We start from the raw sequence: 21139 nt of genomic DNA, 5'->3' as shown, positions 1-21139 counted from the left end.
GACTTTAATATCATTAATAATATTGTGTTTAGGTTAAATGTTTGTAATAATGTTATTAGGGGTGAACACATTAATAATATTAATAATGTTAAGGTTGCATATAGAATTGTGTCATTAATAGTAATAATGTTATTGTATGAAAGGACTAATACCATTAAAAAATGCAGGCTTGAGTATTAATAACAACAAAAAATGGCTTACCCTTTAATAAAAAACAACAAGAATTGGCTTGAAATAATGGTGTTAATTTATCACAAGTATTACAACCAATACTAATAATAAAGGTTGGGATCCATCCAAAATTCAAATAAGGGAACAATAATGATTGGGTAATTAGACTAAATGGTCCTATATTGATACTAAAAATGCCTACCCAGTTTCAATAAATGAATCTTGTGATGTTACCAAATTTTGAAAGAGATCACTAGCTCATATATAATTCCACTCTAGTGAGCATTATGCTATGTGTATTGGAAGGGTGGATGTTATCATCTTAAAAAAAAATTGTGTATTGGATGTATTTTGTTTTGTTTTGGAAATTTTTTTTGACAGGATTTATTTAGTGCTCACATCCATTTAAAGGACTTCTGTAATGCCTACACACATGTGGGAAACTTCTTTAGTGCTCAAACTATTAATTATTTTTTAATAATTAATTAAAAAAATTTAAATTTATGTAAGTGACATGTTTAGTGCCTTTGCCCAACTCTTCTAAAAAGTTCAATAATTAGTCACTCCAATCCCCCTACGAGTGCCCTAATCTTAAACAATCCAAAGATCAATCTTGTTTTAAAAGAATAAGAATGGACATGATTTTGAATTCTATACAAACATGATTTCCAATGCATTAAATTAGACAAGGTTCTGCATTCTATACAAACATGCTTTCAAATGCATTAAAATAGACAAGATTTTGTATTCTATTAAAAAAAAGACATAATCCTATATAATAAAAAAAAATAGAAATTTTAAATTTAAAAATTACATAAAATAATATATGCCCCTTAGCTCCATGTTTTGCCGCTTAGCTCCATGTTTTGCCGCTTAGCTCCATGTTTTGCCGCTTAGCTCCATGTTTTGGAATTAAAATCAAAGTTTGAATACTCACCATTGCCTAGTCAGCGTTGAATGGGCGTGATTGCCGCCTCTCCCACTTATTTTTTCTCTGATTTTCCTTCTGAATTGCGTAAATATCACTCATATTTCATACGCAACGTATTCGGTGCACACATCTATCTGTACGCCAATAATATTTTAGGATGGTGCGAAACTTAATGGACAAATTAGTCTACTAAAAGATGACTAATATTTATTATATTATTTAGTGGATTAGATTAGTCTACTAAAAGATGACTAATATTTATTATATTATTTAGTGGATTAGATTAGTCTACTAAAAGATGACTAATATTTATTATATTATTTAGTGGATTAGATTAGTCTACTAAAAGATGACTAATATTTATTATATTATTTAGTGGATTATATTATTTTATACAAAACGTATTCGGTGCGTTGAATGGGCGTGATTGCCGCTTTCATACGCAACGTATTCGGTGCGCACATCTATCTGTACGCCAATAATATTTTAGGACGATGCGAAACTTAATGGAGAAATTAGTCTACTAAAAGATGACTAATATTTATTATATTATTTAGTGGATTAGATTAGTCGAGTCTTTCTCTTATTATATTATTTTGTGGATTAAATTAGTCGAGTCTTTCTCTTTTACTAGGCAAGGTAAATTAAAGTCAAGGTACATTTTGAACAAAATTATAATTATTATTAATTCTGTTTGTAATGGATACAAAGAAACTAGAATATGAAAAGACAGAATAATGTGTGTTTTATTTTTAATATATTATTTTCGGGGTAGGTGAGGTGACTTAAAGTCAATGGTTATTTTTAACGGGCTGTTAAAGTCAATGGTTATTTTTTCTTTGGAGACGAGAGAATAGTTGGAAATATATTGCGTTGAAAAAGAATATTTAAAATTAATAACTATTTTTTGTGATGATTTTTAATGTTTTTATTCGAAAGAATTTATAATATGATTTTGGAAAGTTTTTGGAAAATATTGAGTGATCTTTTTTAATCCATGTTCAAATTTTATGATTTTGGTCAATTTTAAAAATTTAATGATTAATTTCTCAAAAAGGTTATCTTTCAAGCATTCCTTTCATAAAGGGTGTCAAGTAGATACATTATATCTCAACAACCTATTGCGATAGCATTTGGAAATATTCTAAGAAAATTATGTAAATTATTTTAAATCAAGATTTGAAATTGTCTTCCATGATTCATCATTTGAAAAAATTAATATATTATATGACTCTTTTACTAGATGATTATATTTTCAACAATATTTGATTTATGTAATTTATAATAATTTATAAATATCTATAATAATAAATAGATGTTCTCTTAATGATATTTTCAAGGTGTGCATGTAATTTTGTATGTTTAAATTTTCATTTAAAGTTTATTTCATGCATCCACTACCATGAAAAAAATATTTAAACAATTATTTAGGATGTATAAATTTTCTTTATAAATTAATCACCCACTACCAAGTTAAAGGGAATGGGACATTCACTATATTTAAATTAATATGGTTTTACTTTTCACTAATTACTTTGTGGCATTTTTTTCTTTTATATCTCTAATTTTTCATTAGTAAAGTCAGAACAATATAATATAATCACAATTAAGTTAATATAATATAATATAATAATATTATTAATTAAAAGCGATGTCTATTATAATATTAAATTTATTTATTTTAATTAGGTTCAATCAACTAATTCAAAAAAATTAAAATCATGGATACCTTATCTTATTACATTTATTACTTCTATTACAATATTTAAATGACTCACCACAAAATATTATAATCTAATGGTGAAAATTATATTATTTATTCTTTCATCATTTTGTATATGTGTGTGTTTGATTTAAATTGATATGATGTTCTTGTTGACTTTGCTTTCTAATTGAACTCAAAAAAATAAAAGTTAATCTCTTTTTTGTCTTTTGGGATGAAAATTATGTGTATAAATATGATTCAAATAATTTACAACTTTGTAATGAATTATTTATTATTTTCTATGATAAATATTTTCAAATTGTATATATAAATAAAATATAATATCATAAAACACCTTTACAATATAAGTGAAACTATAAAATGTACTCTTTTTTTGTGTGTTATTATATTGATATAATGAAATATTAATAATGATACATATTTATCAGCATCATTATCTTCCATAATGTTAACAACTAAGTCAATAATCTACATGTAATTGCTTATCACATTAAAAAGTTTGAACTTTATAATCTACATGTAATTGCTTATCACGTTAAAAAGTTTGAACTTTAAACTAATAAGAAATAATTGTACCATAATGTATTCATATAAATAAATTTTTAATTTATCAAGTTGAAATAATTTTAACTTAACTAATTTTTATTTATTTTCATGACTAAATATCTTTAAGGATTCTATAATAACATTATTATTTTTTATTAGAAACCAAAAATGGTAAATAAGATTCTAAGATTTTTAAGAATAAAATGATGATCATCAGCTAACAAAATAGCTAATGAGATAAAATTAGGCCCAGAAAAATGTATGGCTTTAATTTGGGTATGGGAGTGTGATACATGCTTTGAAGAATCTTTCTTTCATTCTTTAAATAGTACTCCAAGAAATCCCATTAGCTTCACCACTAAGAGAGAGGGAGGAGTAGAACCCATTTCCATAGAACTAGATTGAGAGAAAAAACACAAGAAGAAAGTTGACATGGATATGCAAATGCTTTAAGGGAATTGAAGTTGATGATTAGAAGCATAATAAGAGTTTCAAGGAAATCAAGTATAAATTTACTTGTTAAGAACATGTTTAGCATTACAAATATGTGAAAAGTTACAAGTATAATAAAGTTGTAGGTAAATCAAGAACTCTTAATAAGATATTGAAGCTATATTTATTAATCAATGCAAATATGAAAAAAATACAAGAATAAGAATATTTCAATAAAAAGATAAATTTATTTTTCTCAAATCGTATTTTTCATGTATGATGACATTATAGTAAGGATTGTCAAGTGAAGTGTTGCAATATGGCTAATGGTTGCCATTGTAGCTTTGAGAATCCTATTAATGCTTAAAATATTTTCTTTGCATGATGTTAATGACCACCATTTCTCTTCTTATTGAGAGAAAAATTTAAAATGGTATTAGAATTATTGATAATTGAAACCACAAAGCATGATACGAAAGGATCATGTATCATATTAAAATTATTGAAATAATGAATTTAAAGTGTTTTGTGATATCCATGCTATTCATTGCAAATTTTTTGGCCTTTAGTAGTGTAACACCCCACTTTGCATATAGTTCATTCAATCTTAAAATATTACATTTTCTTGTCAATAGATAGTAAGATATATTGAGAAATTATAAATGAGATAATTGTATGCCAATATGCTTGGTATTCCTTAGTAAACATGATAAAAAATTTATTGGAAATAATTGAATCCTCTCTTGGATTGATCATTAAAGAGTACAAGCACTTATTGTGACTATTAGTATCAACAAAAATAAATCCATATTCTATGGAAGAAACTTATTCATTCACTTAAACACCATGAATTTTATTGTTAATTACAAGTATTGTAAAAATCCATCTAAAAACTATATATAATAACTTAATATACTCTAAAAAGATGAGATTAATAATAAGTATAAATTACTCTATTAAAAATTCTAAAATTATACATAAACCAAAATCTCCAACTTAATTGAATCCTAATTTAAAACTGTAAACTATCAAAATAATAAATTTACAACTAGAATACCTAGGAATATATCAAATATTTATACTAATTTATTCAATAACATTCAAGCTTAGCCTGTAAGTTCGTTCTTAATTTAAACCTGCATAGCTGTCGGTCTCCCTTCGGTCTGCTTGTCTGTCCACGAGTGCAGAGCTTGGCATCTGCGGAGTTCGAGACTCCCATCTTTCCCTCCAGCATCTGCACCACTTGTTCCATGCTTGGCCTCATCTCTTCCTCCCTTTCAATGCATAACAACCCTACAACGCCTGCTCTTCTCACCTCTTAAATATCTGCCTCTGCTGCAACATGTTCGTCCACAATACTAATTGTCTTCCCCTGGTAAATTTGAGTTGCAGCCCAAGCGGGAAAGTAATACTTACTTGAATCTTCCGTGTCTAAATCCACACTTCTTCGGCCAGAAATGATTTCCAAGAGTGTCATACCAAAACTGTAAACATCAGCCTTGGGACTGATGGGAAGACGAGAAATCCACTCTGGAGCCAAATACCCTCTTGTTCCTCTCGTTGTTGTCAGTACCCGGCTGAAATCTCTACCCACAAGCTTTGCCAACCAAAAATCTGCCAACTTGGGTGAAAAATTACCGTCTAGCAGAATATTTTCGGGCTTTACATCGCCGTGAATGATGCGATCCCTACACTCCTCGTGGAGATGAACTAAACCTCGCGCAGTGCCTAAAGCGATCTGGAATCGGGTCGTCCAGTCCAGTACCTTCCGTTTTCTTTTGGAATTACTAGCGAACAGTAAGGAATTCAGAAAGCCATTGGGCATGTAATCATAGACCAGTAACCGTTTGGATCCTTCTGCACAAAAACCCCGAAGTCTGATCAAATTCGCATGTTGTATGTTGCCAAGAGAACTGATTTCTGCTCGGAATTGCTTATCAAGTTGTCTTGAACCTTCCAATTTGTTAACGGCCATAAGTGTACCGTCTGGTAGAGATCCTTTAAACACTGAGCCGAATCCTCCACTTCCCAACTTAGACCTGAAATTCCTAGTTGCAATCTTCAACTCCGTGTAAATAAACATTCTAAGAAAACAGTCCGGGGAATCCACAGGCGTGTCTACTGGTGGTGGTAGCCGAGACTTTTGCCACATTAAAAATGAAAAGAGACTCAAAGCAAGAGCGAGAGCGAGAGCACTCACAATAATTCTGGTTTTCAATTTGGAAGAGGACGGTGGCTTGTGAAACTTTGGAGATGCAGAGGCAGCTACTCAAATGGAGACAGTCCATCGGCTATTTGATGTAGAGTTATGCATGTTTAGCAAATCTCCGGACCAGATTTGACAGGGTCCTGAAGGAGAATTGAAAGCAAACGCAGTGCGCGAGCAGTTGCGGAGGCAGGCTTTCTGGCAATCAGCCTTTGTGGATGCGGGGTATGACGAAGCTGAATCATCAGACAACGTTACAACAGGCTCGATAAATTCATCAGTGCTGCCTTTTGTGGAATCGCAGTTTAATGCGCTCTGGCGAACACAGCCACTAGACCACCACTCTTGCGAGTCCCAGGCGCGACTGTCTCTGGGTGCGAAGCCTTCAAGACAGCTGCACAACAAAAGATTGTTGGAGTTGCAGCTTCCGTAAGCGCTACAGAAACCAAATACGGCGCATTGATCTCTGGGGCGATATCCCTGCACGGTCCATTTACTGCCACTAAATATAGCATATTCTTGTATTTCTCCGGACTTGAGTTGGAGAAAACGAGGAATCCCTCTCAGTGATTTACAGCTGACATAAATACGGCGCATTGAGAACTTGTACGATATGTTGACGGACCAAAGGGACGTGCCCTCAGTATCAAACAGTCTGAGATTACCTTCTTTTGACAGCTCCAAAACGCCAGGCCTGTTTTTCGCCGGACTCTCCCTATTAGCCACCCAAACGACTATCTTCTTTGGTACGTTGGCATACCAGATACCAATATACCAGTTATAGTTTCCATTTGGGCTGAAAAATCCCAATTCAAACGTGCCGTTCTTTGAAATTATTGTCTGATTACCAACAAGCGAGGCGCCCAAGGAAAGAGAATCTCCCCTGCCTGCAGATAACTCGAAACAGTTGTAAGTTATAATCAGTATAATCAGTATTATTCATTTTCATATTTAGTGAGTTGATCGGATTATATAGTAGAATCAGGACTAAAACTCGGAAATATAAGGCACCATTTCTCTGAATCTCTTCTGGTCATTGTACATTAATATTATATATAAAATATGTGTAGAGATATCTTTTGGAGGCATTTATTTGATTATAGGGTGTAAAACTAATTAAAAATAGACATCTCCAAAAGGATATCATTTGGTGTATTTTATATATAATATTAATATATATAAGTTAGTAATAGTTGTGAGGCAACATGGAAGACATTGAATAAGCTATTATATAAGTATACAATATTATTAAATACAATTATGTTAATATAAAAATGCTATTATATTATGTTTATGATTCCTAATCATAATTTTACTATAATCATATATTATTATATTAGGACCATGTTTATGGTTAGGGTTAGGTTTTAGGTGATGCTACAACTAGGGTTAAATTTTTGTAGGATAATCTTAAATTAGGGTAATGCTAAGATTAGGGTTAAAGTATTGTAGGATAATTCTTTAGTTGAATTATATTTAGATTAGGGTTAGTGTTAAGGTTAGCTTCAATTAGGGGCATGTTTAAACTTAGGTTATAATTAAGGTTACTATTGTAGGATAAATATTGGGATTATGGTTAGTGTTCATATATGGTTCGGATTATACTTTAATTACCATTATCGTTCAAGCATAATCAAGGTTAGGGTTAACATTAGTTTAGAGTTGGGGTTCAATGCAAGGGAAATCTTTAAGTTACGATTAAGGTTATAGTTTTACAGTTAGGATTTGAATATGGAAACGGTTTAATTCTAGTCAATATTTGATTGTGGTTACATTTTAATTATAGTATGGATTATAGTTCAATTAGGGTGGGAAATCGGGGTCAACTTGTAGTTAGGTTTTGATTCTAGGCTTAGGATTTAGTTTAGGGTTAGGTTATAATTATTAGGTTTCAGTTAGGGTAAGATTGCGTTTAGGGTTATGGTCGCGCTACAACTAGGGTTACTATTCTAGGATAATGCTTGGGGTAAGGATTGAGGTTAAATTAGGGTTAGGGTTAATCTTATGTTATAGTTTAGGTTAGTATTGTATGATAAATTTTGTGGTTATGATTAGGGTTCAAATATAGTATGAGTTATAGGTTAATTGGAATTATAGTTTAAGAATAATTAGGGTTAGGATTAATATTATATAAATACCATTCTTAATTGGCTCAACATTCTAAAGAGATATTAGGATTATATCTTAAATTAATATTGTAGTAGGGTTCAAGTAGGGCTAGATTAAGGTTCATGTTGTAGGTAGGGTTTAATTCTATGGTTTTAGAGTTAATTTTTTAGTTAGGTTAAGGTTGAAATTAAATTAGAGGGATCAACATCAAGGGTTAAGGTTATAGTTAATTAGAATTAGGGTTCAATTACAATAGCAGTTTGATTATGGTAAGATTAGATTATTCTAAGGTTCAATTAGGTCTAGATTAAGGATATTGTCAAGGTTAGGGTTTGATAATGATAAGGTTTAATTATACTATGGATTATAGTTCAATTAGGGTTAGAAATAGGGATCAAATTGTAGTTAGGGTTAGAGTTTAGTTTAGGGTTAGGTTATAATGATTAGGTTTCAATATGGATATAAGATTAGGTTTAGGGTTATGGTTGTGCAACAATTAGGGTTACTATTCTAGGATAATTCTTAGGGTAAGGGTTGGGGTTAAATTAGTGTTTTTGATTACGATAAATGGGTTTTACAAGGACCCAAAACCCAAGTCCAAAAAAATTATAAATAGTATCAAAACATAGTTTAAACAACATCTAAACAACAACAGAAACATGGGACGGATCTCGTAGAGTTCAACAAACAAAAAACAAAGTGAGAGCAAAAGAAACAAGATAGAAACAAATAAGAGCTTTCATGATCTTAGCATTCTTCAGAATCATCCTGTTGTTAATCTCCTTGAGCTCCTCCATAATAAATCTCGAATTGCCTGTTTCTTATTTTTTGGTCTTGGTCTTGGTAGAGGGCCCCATAGAAGTTTGCATCGCCTGGTTCTTTTTGTCTAAATTGCCACTTAAGGATAGATAAGATCTGATCAATTGGGCTTTCTGTATGGCAATGTTTTTGTGAACTCTTTTAAGACCTTCTGCACTTTTAAATATTGCCTCTTTGCTGATCTCCACCAATCCCTTAGTTTGCCCTTTAATTTTTGTATATCATTCTCTAGACTGGCAATCTTAGATTCATGCTCTATTTTCATGACCTTGATGTCCTCTATAATTTTTTTTGTCAACTTCAGGAGCTTATCAGTTTTATCAGGTGTTAGATTCTCAGTGGAAGTGTCTATAATGTCCTTGATGCCCTATTTTAGGAGGTCAAATTTCACTAAAAACCTAGTAGAAACATTTCTCCTGGTTAGAAATTGAAATTACCAAGAGCATGTCAACATATGTTTTATCCTTTTTAATCTCCTTGGGGTCCACAATAAGGGGGATATCAAGTTTAATTTCATCCTCCCCTTTATCTCAAGTCTCCACCCTCTTCCTAGTTTTCTGCTTTTTCAGATTTTGCGAGCACAAATTTTTGGGATGAGAAACAAAGTTTTCAACATTTTTTGTTGCCCATTTAGCTATATTTATGCTTTTCCTACTACTAGTAGTGTCACGAGTTGGCTTCTGAGGAGGGCCCTTTTCCTTTGAGGGTTTGTACTTTGAGTCATCAGACATATGGATATCATTCCAATCCATGTCATTCTGCCCTCCTCCTCGACAAATTTCATCTCTGAAACATCATTCACGTCCTGGGTAGCTAAGGGTTGGGGGTTTCTCAAAATAAGGGAGGGTTTAACCTCATATGCCTTAGCATACTCCATAACAAGGAGAATTAATCCATGCAAGACCGGATTTTAATCATTTTCAAAATGCTTTTGAATTCCATGCTCAATAGAAGACATTAAATAAAATGACAGTGAGATTTTTTTGTCATGCCTAAAGTGATTCAATATAGTGAAATGATAAGAAAAAATGCTAGCATAGTGGCCATCCAAAGTTATGTACCTCATAATAAAATCCACAATATCTGTCGAAAGCTTCAGAAGATCCTTTTGATTGTAGCCTCCATGTGGGCCTTTCCTGACTCTTCTTCTCTCACTTTTTTATCATAGAAAATAGACAAGGCTTCTTTCAAGCTTTTCCTTTCTTTGTAGAATTTTTTGACCTCCATACTTAGCCTCATAATATTAGCTATGAAGGGTTCATGTATCCTAAATTCAGCACCATACACACTGAGCACCCCTTTGTTCCAGTTTTTTAGAAGCATTTACATGAGCTTGTGGTTTTGGCCATGGAGTTTTATGACATATGGTTCCAAACCACCATCCACAACTTCCATCCATAGCTCTTTGTTTTTCTATTGGATAGCTCACACAACAATAATTCTATTTTGTTCTTCTCTTTCTCCATATAACTTTTGCCTCTACAAATTTTGGTATTCATACTAAAACCATACCCACAGGAATAATCTGTAAGGTCGATTCCACTTCTTGCTAGGAATGTCTTTACACGTGAAAAGTTGTTATAATTATCAATGTCCTTCTGAGCCACCTCACACAAATGAAATGGAAAAGATTCCCCCTACAACCACCACTTAATATCATCACTAATGACGCCAAGATTTTCCACATGGTCCAGAGGAATATTGCCCTCCCTTTAAAAATATGCAAAATTTGAATTTCTCCTAACTTGGCAATCATATCAAAGCACTCCCGTATTAGATGTTGAATCGTCCAGGTAGAAGTGTCTTTTTAGTCAAATAATTAATTTTGTTTAGAGAGTCACTCTCCAACCAGACCTTCTTGTACCCTCCATGGATACCGATTTTAAGCCCAATGTAGGCCGCATTTACCTCAGCATAGAGGTTTGTCTATGTGCCCAGTGGGAGTGCTACTACTGAGAAGGGTTAATGTTATGTTACAATTAAGGTTAGTATTGCAGAATAAATTTTGGCATTATGGTTAGGGTTCAAATATGGTTTTGGTTATAGGTTAATTAACATTATGGTTTAACAACAATTACAGCTAGCATTAATATTAAATAAATACTATTCTTAATTAGGTCAATATCCTGAAGAGATATTAGGATTTTGTCTTAAACTAATAGTAGGGTTAGGGTTTAGGTAGGGTTATATGAAGGTTCATGTTGTATGTATGGTTTAATTCTATGGTTAGAGTTAAGTTTCTGGTTAGGTTAGGGGTTAAATTTGTTAGTGTATGTTTTTTATTTTCCTTATGTTAGGTGGTATTTATTTTTCCTACACATATTATTTAAGCTTGCTTAGGTTATTAGGAGTGGTTAATATGAGGACATGTGGCAAAATACTTCAGCTACATGTGTAACTCTCCTCCTGACATGGGTAGTTGATTTATACACCTTCTTTTGGCTTGTTGTACCACCTCTCATAACCACTATTTTGTCATTTCCTAAGTTGGTTATGGAGTAGTTGGGTTTCTCACCCTCTTTCAGCTTTATGTGCCACCTCTTATAACTCCTTTTTTGGTTTCATGTAAGGAGGTTATGCCACATGTTTTGGAATTCACCAAGTAGGTAAAAACCTCCCACCTTTTATGGGGTAGTAGGTAAAACCTCCTACTTTTTATGGAGGTGGGTGTTAATGCACCTATTGGTTGTATATGATATTATTTTTCTATATAATAAGCATTATACTCTCACCTTCACTAGTTCAATGATAGCTCAATGAGAGTCTTCTCCAAATTATCTTATGTCTCTCTATTTATCTCTTATATCATATTTATCTTCATTCAACTATTTTGATCTTCATTCATCTGTTGCTTAGAGTTTCATGAGATCTATGATCGATATCAGATCTTGACTCAATTCACACTTGTTGCAGAATCTAACATGGTATCAGAGCCATGTTGTCTGGTATAGTTCATTATTATTTTTATTTATTTGAGATATTTGAGGCTATTAGATAGCTAATATTTTTCTTACAAGCCAACTATGCTCTTCTTTTGCATTCTCGTGTGACCTGGAGAATTAGAACAGTTTAAAGGAAAATAAGCTTCTAGTTAAATCTGGTTACATATATATGTGTGTGTGTGTTCTTTGAGATTTGCATCATTGTAGCAATTTAGTAATATCAGAAGCTTATTTAATATTTCCAGAGTGATACGATTGTTATTCTTCTAGATTCGATTGTGTATATTTTTATGCTGACAACTTTTCAGATCAAACACCATGATCCATCATCATGAATTCAATTTCCAAAGTGTCCAGAAGGCTTGAGGTAGTCAAAAGTGAGTTTTATCTGACCAAAATTAGAGTTTGGAGGACACACTAAAAAAACTAGAGTGAATTATTTTTTACTGGGCCAATTTTCATTTTGGCTTCAAAATTCCAGCTTCTTCTCATTTATAGGAAAAACAATTCGTTGTTTTATTCTCAACATCAAAAACTTTAGAATAGGGCATGAGCGATTTTTTTAGCTAGTAGATTCAACAACCTCTCTTAAAAGTTGCATAACTTTTGCCTCCGGTGTCGAATTTTTGCAAACACGTACTTGAGGGAAAGCTAGAAATGAGCACTTTCTATCCATGTAGGTTTCATTAAAAAAATATGGCCTTTTTTATCAGATATTTTAGGTTGAATTAGCTACATTTTTTTCTTTGAACATGTCATATCTTTCACCTCACAACTTTGTTTTTAAAAAATGAATAGTTGTTGGAAAGGTATTGGGAATTATTACAGAGTTAAAAGGTTATTTTTGTCAGATCTTGTATCAAATTTACCTGTATAAAAACTTTCTATTTTTGCCCATTGAAGCCTTAGGAAGCATTGTAATATGATAAAAACCCTTGTAAATTCACTAATTATAAAGTGCCAACCTTGTAATATTTGGAGGGGAGGGTGTGATTTCTGAGACTAGTGGAAAGGGTGGGTGTCTCTTGTCTTCTTTCTTGCACTCCTTTTGATTCTTCGCAATCTTCTTTTCTGCTAGCATGGATGCCTATACAATTCCTCTTTTAAGACCATATAATTATTTTGAATGGAAATCTAAGATGACAATATATCTTAAAAGACATGGATATCATCATGTTACAATGGGACTTGAAACTAAACCTAAAGATGTTGCAAAAAAGATTAAATTGTTTAATAAATGTGATGAAGCTTTTGGTCCTCTGTGTATGTCAATCACTCCTGACCTTCTATTTCACATTTAATCTACCACTACACCAAGTAGATTGTGGAACACTTTGGAAAACCTCTTTGGTAAGAAAGATGAGCGAAGAGGTCATCGGTTGGAGAATGAACTCATAGGGTTGAATCCAAACAATTTTCATAGTATACAAGACTTCTTCACAAAACTCAAGTCTATAAGATTACAGTTGGAATAGTGTGGAACTAATGATGATGACAAGCAATTGATCTTGAGAATTCTTTCTAAACTTGGTCCTAACTATTCAGTGTCTGTTTCTACATTCTATGCTACAAAATGTGCCCTAGGTACCACATTCAAAATGCCCTCTCTAGATGATCTTTCTAAAGAACTCACTAGGGAGAAGGACAAACTGGTTGAAATGGGTATGATAAAACCCTCTAAGTCATATGCCTTATCTATAAATAGAGGTACAAAAGAAAAAAAGTGTCTAGTAAGGAAGATAACGAACAAAATAACCAAGGAGAGAAGAAGAAAGATATTAAATCTACTACTTCAAAAGTAGATAATCAGAATTCTTCATCAAAAGGTGATCAACCTAAGAAGGAGAAGGTCAAGTGTTCTTATTGTATGAGGCTTGATCATGATGAACATAAGTGTTTAAAGAAACTAATAGATCACCTTTGACATCTTGAAAAGAATAATATCAAGGTACTTGATTCAGTCAAACAGAGTTCATCAGAAGGATCTTTAAAGGGCACAGATAAGAGTAAGGGGAAAGGAAAGGGTAAGGCCCTAGTTTTTGTTGCTTCACAATCCAATTCCTGGATAATTAATTTGGGTGTTTCACACCACATGGCTTCTTCAGAAGATTATTTCACCCCTTTAGAACCATGATCTATGCCTTCTATTCTAATGGGTGATGACACTCCTATTGAAGTGCATGGGAGAAGGTTTTTTAATGTGGGTGAAGGAACATTTGAGGATTTTCTTTGTGTTCCATCTTTATCAATGAATCTTCTATTTGTTTATCTGATCACTCACACTAGTTCTAGAAAGCAAGTTGATTTCACACTAGATATAGCGGTAATCAGTGAAATGCATAATGGGTCTACTATTGTTATGGGAAAAGTAGATCATCATTCCAAATTGTATCAGTTTTCTCACTCTGTTCCTAACTTTCCTTCAATAGTGTTACTCGCTCATGCAGATGAGATCAGTTGTTTATGACATCAATGGTTTGGCCACTTGAACTACGATTACTTGCAACAACTCTGTCAACAAGACATGGTTTCAAGATTGCCTTCTATTCAATTTTCTAATGGAGTTTGCCATGGATGCATTCTTGGTAAGCATCCCAAGGAGAAGTATGATAAAGGTAAAGCATGGAGAGCTACACAACTATTGGATTTGGTGCACAGTGACTTGGTAGGACCATTTCCACAACCATCTTTTAGCAAGGCTAAATATGTCTTGACATTTATTGATAACTTTTACATATATACATGGGTTTACTTTCTCAAACAAAAGTCTAGAATATTTTAGTATTTTCTAGATTTCAAAGCTTTTGCAAAGAAAAAATATGGGAAGTTCATCAAGATTTTGCATACAGTTAATGGGGGTAAATATGTTAATAATTAGTTTGAAAATTTTTGTGCTTCATAAGGTATCAATATGCAGCACACAGTTCCATAAAATCCTCAACAAAATGGTGTCACAGAATGCAAGAACAGGTCTTTGAAGGAGATGGCCAATTGTATGATTCACTCCAAGTCTTTAGCACCTCAGTATTAGGCAGAGGCCATCAACTATACGTGTTACATCTAGAACCGACTTCCTCACAAAGCTGTGAAGGGGGTAACTCCTTTTCAAGCTTGGACTTGTCAGAAACCTACAGTTAAACTCTTCAAAGTGTTTGGTTCTCTTTCTTGGGCCCACATTCTGATAGAGAAATGCAAGACTATGGATCCATAGAGAAAGCCTTATATATTTGTTGAATACTAAGATGATGTCAAAGGGTATAGGCATCTCCATCCCACTTCTTATGAGTTATTCATTGAGAGGAATTGTACAAGTTAAAAACACATTAGTTAGAGTTTAATAGCAATTGGGACAGTTGAATGCCTTTAGTAACAAGATTTTGAAACCATAACTTTCAAATATGTATGACTCAAAACAAGGTGTTCCTTAATTCACACAATTTTTATAAGAATAATCTAGTATAAAAAATATTCAACTTTTGATTCCATACATGGGCATTATTTTATTGCACCAACAAAACTACATTTAAGAAACCAACCATTATGTACAATAATGCTAAACAGTATAAAATAAATCATCTCTTTGCTTAATTATTAAAGAGTGTAGTTGTTAGAAATAAAATAGAAATAAACACATAAATCCTTGGAAGAAACTTAATCATTCATTTTGAAGCTATGATTATTATTGTTCACAAAAATATTATAAAAATCAATTGAAAACCATACATAATAATCTAACTTAATCTAAAAACAAGATTAATTCTGAAATAAACATGAATTTCCTTAAATAAAGAATCTTAAAATTACACATAAACCAAAATCACCAACTTAATTGCATCCTTATATAAAACTTTAAAACTATCAAAATAACAAATTTGCACTAGATTACATACAAATACATTAAGATATTTATACTAATACATTCCCTAACATTTAGGCTTCTCTTGTAAGCTCGTTCTTAATTTTAAAATGCATCCCCCGGTTATATTATTCTACCCTAAAACATTGTCAATGGGATCGATCTCAGTGTCAGCTTCGGTCTGCTTGTATGTCCTTCACTAGACAACTCATCAGTCTACTTGTCTGTCTTTGACTTCACAACTCAGCATCTGTGGAGTTTGAGGATCTATCTTTACTTCCAACATCCGCACCATTTGTTCCATGATCGGCCTCATCTCCTCCTCCCTTTCTATGCATAGCAATCCAATAACAATAGCTCATCTCATCTCTTCTATGTCTGTCTCCTCTACAAGTGCAACAATCTCATCCATAATGTATTTCATATTCCCCTTAGAAATTTGGGCTACTACCCAGGAGGGAAAGTAATGCTTGCTTGAATCTTGCAAGTTCATGTCCAGATTTCTTCAGCCTAAAATGATTTCCAAGAGTGTCATACCAAAACTATAGACATCAACCTTGGGCATGATGGGAAGACCGTAGATCCACTCTAGAGCCATATACCCTATTTTTCCTCTCGTTGTGGTCAACACACGGCTTAAATCTCTACCCACAAGCTTTGCCAAACCAAAATCTGCTAACTTGGATGAAAAATTACCATCCAGAAGAATGTTCTCAAGCTTTACATCTCTGTGAATGATGAGATCTCTGAACTCCTCGTGGAGATAAACTAAACCTTATGCAGTGCTTAAAGCAATCTGGAATTGGGTTTTCTAGTCCAGTACCTTCTGATTGAACAGTAAGGAATTTAGAGAGCCATTCGACATGTAATCATAAACTAGCAACCGTCCGGACCCTTCTGCACAAAACCCTCAAAGTCTGATCAAATTTGCATGTTGTATGTTGGCAAGAGAACTAATTTCAACTCGGAATTGCTTATTATAATGTATTGAACCTTCCAATTTCATTATGGCTACAAGCATACCATCTGCTAGAGATCCTTTGAACACTGAACCGAATGCGCTGCTCCCCAACTTAGACCTGAAATTCCTCATTGCAATCTTCAACTCCATGTAAGTGAACATTCTAAGGAAAGAGTCTGAGGAATTCCCAATCATGTCTGTTGATGGTCGTAGACAATATCTTTGTTGATAACTGATGTTGCTCGAGTATGCAACTCATAACTGCTTTTAGCCTCCACCACCATACACCAGCATGCAGCTAGATTAATTTACGATTGTATATTATTAGTTAATAGTTTTATATTTCGCATGCAAATAAAGCATGCTATGCATGCAGTTAGACTATTATTAGATTAGAAATTTCCTTAGAACTATTGGTTTATTGTATATGTGATTAATGCAAGCTCCTCGTGTCTCATTTGATGATGAAGATCCATCCTTGTTGTAATTCGGAAGAGGATTTTTTAAGGCGCCATGATCACCATTTGTCTTGAGACCATTGATCGTTAAATCACCTCTATCAATCATGTCTTGAACAATATTTTTAAGTCTCATGCAATCATTTGTTTGATGTCCTTTGTTTTGATGAAAATCACAGAAGTGTGAGTCATTCCACCAAGGTGGTTTGACCTGGGGTTCAAAGTTGTTTATAGCTGGCAATGTGATAATCTTGTTTGCCAGGAGTTCGCGAAATGCTGATTCTAAGGATTGCCCCAATGGTGTGTAAATGTGTTTATTTGGAAAATTATCGGTGTTACCCCTTGAATTTGGATTAGGTCCTCGATTTATGTTGTTATTTTGGGTATGGTTGGTGTTGTTTGCATTTCAAGGTTCTAGATTGGTATTCGGTGCATAAGTGTTAGTGCCTTGGTTAGCACCCTTTTGATTCTTGGTAGCCTGAGGATTACCTAATAAAGCCAATACTGGTTGTTTGGATTTTATATCATTAGCATCAATTCCTCCCTCATTACCAGCATTTTTGTTTCTAGTCCAGAACCTTGATTTGTCTAAGTTGTTGTTGTTGTTCTGGTTGTTGAAATGACAGTTGGATGAATTAGTTCCTTCTTTGAAGAATTTCAATGTGCCTTTCTTAATACACACCTCCTCTACTTGGATTCTATTTTCGATCAACTTGGAAAAAGATGGTATGCATTGGAGCTTGAGTATGTAACTCATCTCACTATTTATATTGTCAATGAAAATTTCCATCTTTTCCTTTTCAGGCACATCTCGAGGATATCTCGAAACCATCTGTCTCCAACATTGAAGAAACACCATGAATGTTTCATTGTTTTTCTATTTGGTATTGCAGACATCTAGCATAGTGATTGCATGTTGAATATTGTAGGAGTATTGAGTGATAAATTTATTGACCAACGCATCAAAGGATCTGACAGGAGGTGTGAGTTTGGATAACCACTCCATTGTTTGTCCTCCCAAGCTTCTTGGGAATAATCTCATCAAATAGGTGTCATCATGGGAAAATTCAAGGCTTATGGTACAAAACTCCCGAACATGATTGCAAGGATCACTCTTACCATCATATTTATCAAATTTGGAAATTTTGAATTCAGGGGAAAAGGTATCATGTTTAACCTTCTATCAAAAGGGTAAGGAAAAATTTCGTTTAAGGAATACTGTACTGTGGTCCCTTGTTGCACGTCTTGCATTTGTCTTTGCAACATTTGCATTTATTATGTAAGAGCAACCAGGGGTGCATTTGTTTGCCAGGGGAAGAGTTCTTCTCTTTTATTATCCCTAATTCGAGTATGTGTGTGTTCTAGTATGTTGGGCTCAGGTATGTTTTGCTCATGGTCATGTGCTTCCTCTTCTCTTTGTTGTTCTTGATAAGTATAATTTCGAGACCTTGTCCTAAAGATTTTAGTATCAAAGTCTTTAGGGATCCTAACTCCTTTACTTGTTAGCATGAGCAAATATTTTTCTTTGTCGGCCTCTATGAGTCTTTCCATAAGTTTTTGAAATGAGGCGCTTTCTTGACATTCTTGGAGGAGCTCCTCAGAAATCTCCGTGTCTTCTAGATTTGGATATTCAAGAGGATTGGATAATCTTCGACCCATACTGGACTATGGTTGTGGTTTGCTTTTCTTGTTTCGTTGAGAGCAGGTGACAACAAGTATCTAGTAGAAACTTTTTGTGACAAAGGGGATGAATTCCTCTTCTTCATGTTGTTCGGGAGTTGGTGGTTCAAATTGAGGTATGTTATAAGTCATACAAACTTCTGGGAAGAAAGCTGGATTGAACTTTCCTCCACAATTTAAGCGTTGGTTAAATGCTGATTTTTGTCAAAAAGCTCTACTTCTCAATGGCTCTTCATCAAATTCGTTTGAGTTGTCTTGAAGATATAAGCGCATATGACAGAGAAATGTGTGATGAGATTTGAAGAGTTGGCGATTGATGTAGAGAAATCTATTCCTTTTAGCAAGTTTCTGGGAACTAGGTTGTCATTTCTTTAACTTAGTGTTATGATGAAGACTTTTTCTTCTCAAAATATGAGGAGTGGTCATATACAAGTGATTAATGGTTTCCTTTGATTTGGTTGGATTTCGATACTTTGTTTGAAAAATTAAGCCTAATTTTATCAAATGAAGGTTTAGATGCCCCCTCATGACAAAGTGCATCAAATGATATGGAGTGAGAGCCTTCCCGATATGGAAACTTGATTTGAAAACTTAGGTTTAAACTAGGTATGTTTTGATGATGGAATCTGTTTAATTGGCTTTTGATCAGTGTGATGATGTTACCTGCTTTTGATAGGAGAAAGTGTTATCCTTTAGGTAGTTTTAGATTTTGACAACTATTGTTCTGAGAATGACTTGTTTGATTGTTTGATTATTTGGAATAGTTCTGATGTTCTGACTCAAGTTTTTCCTGATGAGGTTGACTAAAGATCCAAAAGGGTGTTTGAAACTACTGTTAAAATTTTCAAAAATGTTCAGTTTTGCTCTCTGTTTTTCATAGTTTTATGTATGCACTAAGAAAGAGACTATATGTGCTGAAGTTTGACTCAGATGCACTGCTTAAAACCATCAATGCGCTAAGCTGCCTGTGTTATGCACTAAACCAATGTTTTGACTTCTGATATTTCAAGAATGGTTATGCGCTAATTTGGCTTGAGTATGTGCTAATGTTTAGACTCAAAGCGCTAGAATTTGTCCCCAATGCGCTAGGCTAAAGCTTCAATACCCTAATATGTCCTTAAGAAGTGCTAATGATAAATTTCCAATTTTTTTAGATGATTATGTGTTGGTTTTCAGAATGAATGCACTAAGTTTAAGCTTGGACATGCTAAGGTTTGCTTCAGATGCACTAGGATGTTGGTCCTACGCGCTAAATGACCCTGTTTTGTTTTGTTTGTGGGTTTTTTCTAGAAAATTTTAACACTTCTTCAACTTTAATAAATGATTTTCTTAAGCATAAAATGTAAACAAAGCATGAAAAAGACAACCATTTTTGCCTATTCTAAACAAAGAGTGTATGTTCTGCGAGGATGTGTTCAAATCCCCAATGTTTTTAGAGGTTTCGATACAAATAATACAATTCATGCAGACTCTTTATTTAAGGGTCATCAACAATATCATAGCCCACTAGTCTCGATACTCCGTCAGCTCAAACAGCTGTGTCACCCCCTAGGGGGCACCCATTTTTTTGTCTTTTGCCAAAAATTAACCCAAAGTGAATTGCTTCACAATTGAGTAGCTATCTTGGGAGATATATGGTGAGTAATCTTGGGGGTGGATTCTTCCCCACCCTTGCACTATGATATTGAAGATTTTTGGATACTGACTCGGCTCAAGGTTTCTATTTCTAAGGTTCATAATCAAGCTTCCCGTTTGGCCATCAGTGATAAACTCCCTTGGGAGGCTTCCCAACCTTTAAAACAAAGACTTTACGTATCATAAAGATATTGGGGGAAGGCTAATCTCTACGCAAAACTGTTGAAAGGGACTTTCGTCACCCTCCACTTTTTATTATAGTGGGTTGGAACACTTGGCAATAAAGTTGTTTCCCACTTAGGTCATTCCCCTCTAACCGACCATTTAAATGGTGCTCTACAAGCAACTCGGGAGGGAAGGTCTACTAAAGGTTGTAAATGCTTGAAATACTAAAAGCATAAGAGTGGTTTAGCTTTTTGGTCACCGAGTTAAGAAGAGAGCATATACCTTCCACTTTCAAGACAAGGCACAAAATGATTCTTTTTAATCCCACAGTTCAGTTGTTTGCTAATTCTAGTGGGAGATGTTGCTCCAAAAAGGCATGGTGTTCTTTTTATTTTTCAAGTCAATGATTTTCTAAGCTAAGTAATGAAATCTTGGTCAATAAAGAAAATTTTTGAGATGGTCAACAAAATGAATTCGCTGGGGGAAAGATTTCCCTCTTTTG

General features: G+C 33.6%; 1 protein-coding gene across 1 annotated transcript; it reads right to left on the bottom strand.

The window, feature by feature from the left end:
• Positions 1–5124: 5124 nt before the first annotated feature.
• On the bottom strand, positions 5125–5958 carry LOC131042195 (G-type lectin S-receptor-like serine/threonine-protein kinase At2g19130). Its single transcript, XM_059220892.1, has one exon. The coding sequence runs from the start codon at positions 5956–5958 to the stop codon at positions 5125–5127; it is 834 nt and encodes a 277-aa protein (XP_059076875.1).
• Between the last annotated feature and the right edge of the window lie 15181 nt (positions 5959–21139).

Source organism: Cryptomeria japonica, chromosome 5 (assembly GCF_030272615.1).
Source record: "Cryptomeria japonica chromosome 5, Sugi_1.0, whole genome shotgun sequence".
Taxonomy (NCBI): domain Eukaryota; kingdom Viridiplantae; phylum Streptophyta; class Pinopsida; order Cupressales; family Cupressaceae; genus Cryptomeria; species Cryptomeria japonica.
Note: the sequence above shows the minus strand (reverse complement) of the source record. Positions and strands in the feature narration are given on the sequence as shown.